The 7605-nt window shown below is 39.8% G+C and overlaps 1 protein-coding gene across 3 annotated transcripts in view; it reads right to left on the bottom strand.

Moving 5' to 3' along the window:
* trim37 (tripartite motif containing 37) overlaps nucleotides 1–6733 on the bottom strand; it is a 23260-nt gene extending 16527 nt beyond the window's left edge. For all 3 annotated transcript variants that reach the window (XM_034890461.1, XM_034890463.1, XM_034890462.1), the window contains exons 1-8: nucleotides 6509–6733; nucleotides 5247–5329; nucleotides 3826–3927; nucleotides 2932–2972; nucleotides 2681–2797; nucleotides 1712–1799; nucleotides 1263–1385; nucleotides 652–775 (exon numbers count right to left, since the gene is read on the bottom strand). In XM_034890461.1, coding sequence (XP_034746352.1) covers nucleotides 652–775; nucleotides 1263–1385; nucleotides 1712–1799; nucleotides 2681–2797; nucleotides 2932–2972; nucleotides 3826–3927; nucleotides 5247–5267 — 616 coding nt within the window. In that variant the 5' untranslated portion in view covers nucleotides 5268–5329; nucleotides 6509–6733. The remainder of the gene's footprint in view (nucleotides 1–651; nucleotides 776–1262; nucleotides 1386–1711; nucleotides 1800–2680; nucleotides 2798–2931; nucleotides 2973–3825; nucleotides 3928–5246; nucleotides 5330–6508) is intronic.
* Between the last annotated feature and the right edge of the window lie 872 nt (nucleotides 6734–7605).

Genomic DNA, 7605 nt, shown 5'->3' with positions numbered 1-7605 from the left:
GCCTTGCTCAAGGGCACCTGGCAGTGCCCAGGAGGTGAACTGGCATCTCTCCAGCCACCAATCCACGCTCCCAAATTTTTGGGTCCATACAGGGATTTGAACCAGTGACCCTCTGGTTCCCAGCGCAACTCCCTATGGACTTAGCTATTTGGCAACCGTCCTGATTTTTCTAACTTATTTTGCTTTAAAGCCTTCATTATTCGAGTGTTTTTCAGTGTTTCCTGATTGATTAACTTTAAGCAAAAGGAGATGATGTTGAAAGCAAGAAATGTATTACAGTAATTTTCATCAAGCAAACAAGAAGGAGATTTTGTGTTTCTGTTTATTATGCAGCCGCAGAAAAAAAACTCAATTCAGACTAAGATTGCCGGCATGACTTCCATGTAAATTGGGCACTGAATCAGACCTACTCGTAAAATTGCCAAAACAATTACGTAATGACGGCTAAGGATTCATTGAAATTGAGGATAATAATTCAGGTAAAATTGGTCTAAATGACATAAACCAGATTTAAAAGCAACTGTGTTTCCCCCTTTTGAGTTAAATTCTAGTTTATATTTTTAATGAAACAACGGAAAAAATAGCAATTTAGGAAGAAAAAAAAGATATTTTTTTTACATTGTGACAGTGATCAGTGTCCAGGAATCTTACCCATGAGTGTGATGAGTTTATTCTTGAGCTGGTTGTCCAGACGAGCGATCATCATCTCCACAGCGTTTCGGATCTCTCTGACCCTCTCATCCTTCGCTCCCCTGACAGCCTCCACGTTCCTCTCCTACACACATTCACAAATTTTCCTCACAGCTACAAACAAATTTCTAGAGTGGTCCAAAAAAATACATATAAATATAAATATATATATATGTGTATATGTGCTTCAATTAAGATCCCTGATGCCTTTCTCTTATTCTATTTGAAAAATTATGAAGAAATCAACTACAACGAAACACAAAAATAAACTGATCGGTTAACCTTTATTTAAGATCTGACTTGTTTCAGCATATTTAGGCGGTTTTGTTGTTGCTAGGACAACTCTCAGCCCGATAGCTGTCCCAGGACCTTATTGTAACTCGCTTGTTAAGGCCACAGAACACAAGGGCAATTGCGTTCACGGGTGACGATCTGGCCAGGGCGGCGCTACAGGAGAGCGTACAGGGTGTCCAAAATTGAAAGGTTTCCTCCTCATGTGCCCAGTGAATGTCATGGCAACTGGTCTTTTAGATTTTTGCATTTCTTGTATAAAAGCAACAATTAGTCCTCACCACTTCCTGCACCAGACTGATGAGCTCCATGAGGCGGCGGCGGAGCTTGGCAACTTCCTCCTTCACCTTGGTCACGTGCTGCTCGTAGATCTCCACCAGAGGCTTGAAGGTGTGTCCGCCATGCTGGACACAAAAAAAACACCTATCTGTCTCTGGCTCCAGTTTCTCCAATTTGGAAAAAGTAAATATTTGTTTGTTTGTACTCTTGGTCAGACAGAGCAATTTATTAAAGACATCCTAATGGGCATTAGGGGGGTGGGGGTGATTTTTTTCTGGCATTTTCAAGACCAAATCATTAATTGCCTAATTAAAACAGCTCATGGAAATAATAAGTTGCAACCTGACTTTTACTGCCTGGAAAATTAATTGCCAGTGATTATTGTGGGTAAGTGTAGCTTTACATGCAAACTGCAATAATAAAATAAATAAAAAAAGATATCAAACGTTACCATGCCTCCCCAGAGAGCACACTGGTGACAGATGCATTTCTTACAGGTCCAACAGAAAACACTCAGCTTCTCGTGGTGGTTCTCACATCTGCAAAGGAATAAACTAATGACTCGTCACCAGAATGTCACGCAGAAAGATAAAGCTTTCTTTTTAAAACTTGCTACCACACAAAAACGTTGGTCTGCAGTGTGAAAACTCAGTTTATAAACACAGAGTACAGAGGAGGACAATGATGAATATTGTGAAAGAGGGGGAGGAGGAAGAAGAACATGTGGAACAGCAGGGTTGAAAGATATTTCATATTTCCTGTGAAATTTTGCCAAAGTCTGCTCCCGTTTCCTGGGGGGAAATACCTGCAGGACCCTGGGAGTTTTAGCATGTTTGCATGTGAACGTGTGTTCACACACTGAGGATTATGTACTGAAACAAAGACACCTTCTACAAACCTCCCAAACACTTCTACCTAACTGGCTGTGCTTAAGTATTGTTTTCAGTGTGGCCAACTTTCACACTTTTGGGATCTTACGCCATCCAAACAAATCTGTCAATTGACAGTAACAGGCAGATTAAAGGATAAGTATTCCTAATAAAATTGTTCAGTAATCCTGGGTTTTGCAATAACTTCAACACTTATAAGCTGTTTGTTGCCAACTACTTATTGTATATAGCATAACACAGCAGCACAATCAATACATGGGCATTTTACCTAACTTCATTAATTATCTGAACCTCCCCACACTGTGGCTGGAGCGGTCAGGAGGTTCTATAAACACACAGACTTCAAGTTAGTTTATATAGTGAAATTACTCATTCAGAAGATCAGACTGTTACCGGTGTGTTTTTTTCATTAATGGTCCTGGGAATATTATCAGGAAGTATTCATTTTAAAATCGTGGCAAACCCCTCAACCCTTAACACAACACGGGTGGAGAACGACAAAGAGTGGGAGAGTTACAGGAGGTGCTCACCTGTCCTTGTCGTTGTCCTCATGCTTGGTGAGGTTACAGAGCTGCAGGGTGTCCAGTTGCTGAGTGACCTCTTCTGCCCAGCGACAGTTGACCAGCTCCCTTAACTGAAGCGGAGCCCTGCGTGTTGACGTACACACAAACACACATTTTAATATCTTACCACCCGCTTTGCAACAAACATTCTTGTTTGGTTTCATGTATACTCAAATTCCAATCAAACACGTTGATGGGAATAAAGTATTGGATCTTACCGACAGTGTGGACACTGGGCTCTCTGCTCCGTCAACCACCGCTGCCGAATGAGAGATTACAGTTTAATGATGACTGCATTCAAGTACAACACATGAAAAAACATACTGCCATTGTAAAAATACAGATTATTCTACTAACAATGCAGCTGGTGGTACTCCATCATTTTTATTTATCCCATGAAGAGACCAAAACAAAGTCCAACCTCTCTTCTTCCTCTGTGCCATAGTGCGCCACGGTTCAACAAGTCACATAGTTCAGTACCATGAACATAGGTAAAGTAGTTTATCTGCTAATGCTGCCATAAATACTCACTTAAGCATTCAATTGATGAGTGGTGGGGGAAAAAATTAAAAAGCTTTGTCCCGCTCCTTTTCATACAGATTGAACATATTGTTTGTAACACTTTATAAATATTGTTTTCCCTTTGCACTTATTGTTTTTTGTTTTTTTTTATTTGGTTGAAATAAATAAAGAAAGAAAGACAATTTGTATTAATCCGCCGCTAAAAAAAGTCACCAACAAATGCACAACATTTACTCTGTTAAACGTATGAAAGATGTTGGTAATTACCAGGCAGCAAGGGTCTAATGGAAAAGACTCTACCGTGTTGCATTTTAGGAAATGTAGGATACAGTGACTTTGACAATGACTGCAGGGGCGGGGATCAAACCACCAACCTTCCGATTGACAAGCAACCGCTCTACCGCTGAGCCACAGCCGCCCCTGTAGCATTCTGTACTGAAGCTTTCTGTACATCAACTGATTCTGAGCAATACAGGCTATTGATATGTACGCATAACTAACCAGTTTTTGTGTGTAATATAGGAATTAACTGCTAACAGGAGGTGAGGGAGAACATTTGTTGGGTCTCGGCCTGCTGGAAACAGACTTACTCTTATGCAGCTGAAGCAGCAGAGTTTGGAGCAGTGTGGGCAGAGACGAGCATCCCTCAGTTTCTCCATGCAGATGAAGCAGCGAAACACCTCGGCAATGCTCTGCACAGGGACAGGAGAGAGATGACTAGGCTCAGTTTGACACTAACTGCAGCTGCAAAAATCCCCACATGACTCAAGATACAGTGTCAACAGAAACTAAACATCATACCATTCAGCAGGTTTATGAAAGTTTTTTTTAATTAATCATGCTGGATTGTATAATTGTACTTCAAGTTAAGTGGAAAGCAAAACAGATGTATACATAAACGATACTGAAACTGAACTTTTTCAATCTTATAAATATCTGGAAATGTTGGGTTGATAACAGTCCTACTATTAAACCTAGTGGGGAACAAGTGGCCCAAAAACTGAAGATAAATATTGGTTTCTTATAATCAGAATAAAAGATGTTTTTCCTCTTGAGGACAGGAAGCTGTTGGATAATCATCCATCAAGTCTGTGCTCGACTACGGGGATCTCATGTTCCTCAATCCACTTTACAAACAACTGCAGTTTACTATTGGGTTTACTATTCCTATGCCCTGCGTTTCATTTCAGGAGATACATACTGTACACCTAACCGTTTACTGTATGAAAAAGCTGCCTCAGATTCTCACATCGCTTCTCAATTATAACGCCACTGTTCATCAGACCAGATCCCAGGACTGGCAAAACCATGACACCCCATGACACACTGAACTTGGGAAGGAATAACAGTGGACAATAAAACTATAAAAATATCATTCCGTTGGATGCTGAACCTTTAATTTTGGACCTCTTTAGAGATGTCTGCCAATGTTTCTGATGCCGTTTGTATGTGACTGGCTGCGTTTCGTTGTGTGTCTGATGTGTTTTATTTCTCTCTGCTGAACTCAGGTCTTTCTACCTTAGTAGATAATGATTATACTGCATTTATCAAAATCAATGTCCTCTGTTATCATTATTAGTTCTAATTAAAAGGAGAAATTGCTTTTTGAAAACATCTACAGGATATAATATAGGTGTTGCTAACATTAGTTAAATCACTTTAAAGTGTTTTCCTAACAGCCCAGGTGGTTTAATGTTAATGCTGATATTTCACTCAGCAAATTTGTTTTTATGTTTTTGGTCTCAATATGAGGATTTATTGTTGTATAGTTACTCTAAGAAGGCTAACAAACATAATTGTTAATTTGACCATAATCTTGAATAGGAGTACAAAGGCAGCAGCCTTCAAATCATTGGCTTCAGTCACAAAAGGTCAGAGCCTGATCAAGAGGTCTGTTATCCAGAACAATGGGTGACCCTTGACCTGTCTGTTCCTGCCTCTACAGCCGGCACAGTCCTCTATCACGCTTCATCTTCCAGCTGTTGGCCTTGCCTGATGTGTGCGTACAAACCTCAACACTTTGTTCGTCCATTTCGGCGGCCAGTTTGAAGTTCTTGTTCTCAGGGACGAATCAAAGAAGTCGCAGCCGGTGATCTAAAAAGCAAAGCATTGTTAAAATTAATTAACTTTGATCCTACTACATTACCATGTGATGGTCGCTTTAAAAATAAAAAAAATAATGTAATACACTGTGAGAAACTATACAGCTCATGTTTCAAGTCCCTACAAGTTCATATCGTGTAGATATTATCTTAAACCGGTGGTTCATAGACGTTATGAAAAAAAGCAGAACTGTAACGTCTTTTACACCACTTCTAAAAACAGCCTATGCAGTGTTTTCCCTAGGTTTGTGAAAGACTTAGGTGCATATATCGGGCCTGGGGTTCAGGGGTCCTACCTCAAGAAAATGTTACGTTTTTTTAATTAAATTAAAACCTTGCTTTTTTTAAATGCTGTACAATAGTTCAACCAGAGGGCAGAAAGAGACAAAGATCCCTCTCGAAATATGTGCAGATTTGTGGATTGGTGGCTGGATGCCAGTTCACCTCCTGGGCACTGCCGGGTGCTCTTGAGCAAGGCACCCCCCCCCCCCCCCCCCCCCCCAACCACTCAGGGTGCTGGTCCAGCTGGCAGCCCACTCACTCTGACATCTCTCCATTTGTGCATGAATAGGTCCTGAGCATGTGTATTGTTAGTGATACTGACAAAGAGTACACAGAGTGTTAATTGTAATCAATAAAATAAATATTTTCTTATATTTTTTTACCACATGAAACCCCTTTTCAAGGAAAAAGCCCATCCCAGCCTAAACTTATTTAAATAATACATTTGGTGTCTAAAATATTGTTTTGTTTTTATCTGTGTTAAAATAGTTATTACTAAGGAGGAAAAGGGAACTTCTCAATATGACAACTGACTCCAAACACGTAAGTATATATAAAAGGCATTTGTATGGTACTCTTGGCTGAAAGGTGCAGTTTGTATATATGAAAACTACAAATTACAGTTTTTCTAAAGGTATCATCGCCGCTAGCTTGTCCTTAGTTTAACCGACCATCCACCATAAAAGGCCCAGCATCCGCTGTGTATCGACACTGACAGCTAACTAACGTGTCCCGGAGCAGCCATTAAAACAGCTATCTTTTTTTCACTTTTAAACATACATTTTTAGGGCTCAACGTGGATAACCACAAAACAGCAAATATGTATATATAATTGTGATGCTAACGTTAGCTAGCTTGCTGGATGGCATTAGCAGGGTGGCTCGCCTACCTTCTCAGAGACTCTGCTTCGTCTGTCACACCTGACGAACGGAAGACTAAACTACATAATCTATCCTAGCATACTGCAGGCGTCGTCTCCGCTGCTATAGCTGCCAGAAAACGTCAAAATACATCCAGCTGCAGCTCTGCAACGCCAAAAAGTGACGCTAAAAGCAGTTTGTTTTCCACTAAATTGAAGATGTAGCGGCTGTCCCCTAGCAATCACCAATCAAATCTCTCCTTTTTTTCTTCGCTGTTTTTTTTTTGGTTTCGCGTTTATCAGCCAGCTTAATGGAGCATTACTGACACCTAGTGGACAGATTGAAGAATCACACAGACGATTACAGGTGTCCTGAGGCAGAAAGACATCTCAGATATTTTACTTCAGTAAAGTAGTAGTACAATACCACAGTGTAAAACAGTGAGGAACCCCTTACAGCAGTGTCAGATGAATAAACGTACCCTTTCATCAATTCCCAATGTATGTTCCAAATCTATAACACTACTCAGTCTGCAAAAGTTGTTAATTTGTTCATTCTTGTTGAACTTTCAATGTTGGTTTGCTCAGCAATCATACTACGCTACTTTTGCTGCAACCTGGAGTGAAGCTGAATGTTTCAACCATGATTGGTCAGTAAATCCGTTACTATTAACTATTTCAGCAGTTTACAGCAAAGAAATCCTTCCCAACCCTTATCCAATTAAATGTGCATTCATTTGAATTACTTACCAAAACAGAAATCTGAACATTGGATGAAGCCAGGTTCAGAATTCTTGTTTTGTTCCGTTAACATATTAGAGTTGAAGATATTTAAAGAATAAACATTTTCCATCTCCATAAATCAGAATACACTCCCTACATTTTTTTTTAAATCCAAGTTTTTAGGTATAAATGTTACAAATTAAATTAAAGTGGAAAGCGTAGTGTGTGTTTAGTGCTACTACACTGGAGATTTCTGGCTCATGAAAAAAACTCCTTTTCAGAAAACGGCCTTTAAAGATATGCATTGTAAATTTCCAGACATTTTGCAAGACACTGCATGTTACCTAATAGATATCACCCTGAAATTTCCCCAGTTGATCACTGACATTAAGACAATAGTTGTT

The sequence above is a fragment of the Etheostoma cragini genome, chromosome 13, assembly GCF_013103735.1.
Source record: "Etheostoma cragini isolate CJK2018 chromosome 13, CSU_Ecrag_1.0, whole genome shotgun sequence".
Classification (NCBI taxonomy): Eukaryota; Metazoa; Chordata; class Actinopteri; order Perciformes; family Percidae; genus Etheostoma; species Etheostoma cragini.
Note: the sequence above shows the minus strand (reverse complement) of the source record. Positions and strands in the feature narration are given on the sequence as shown.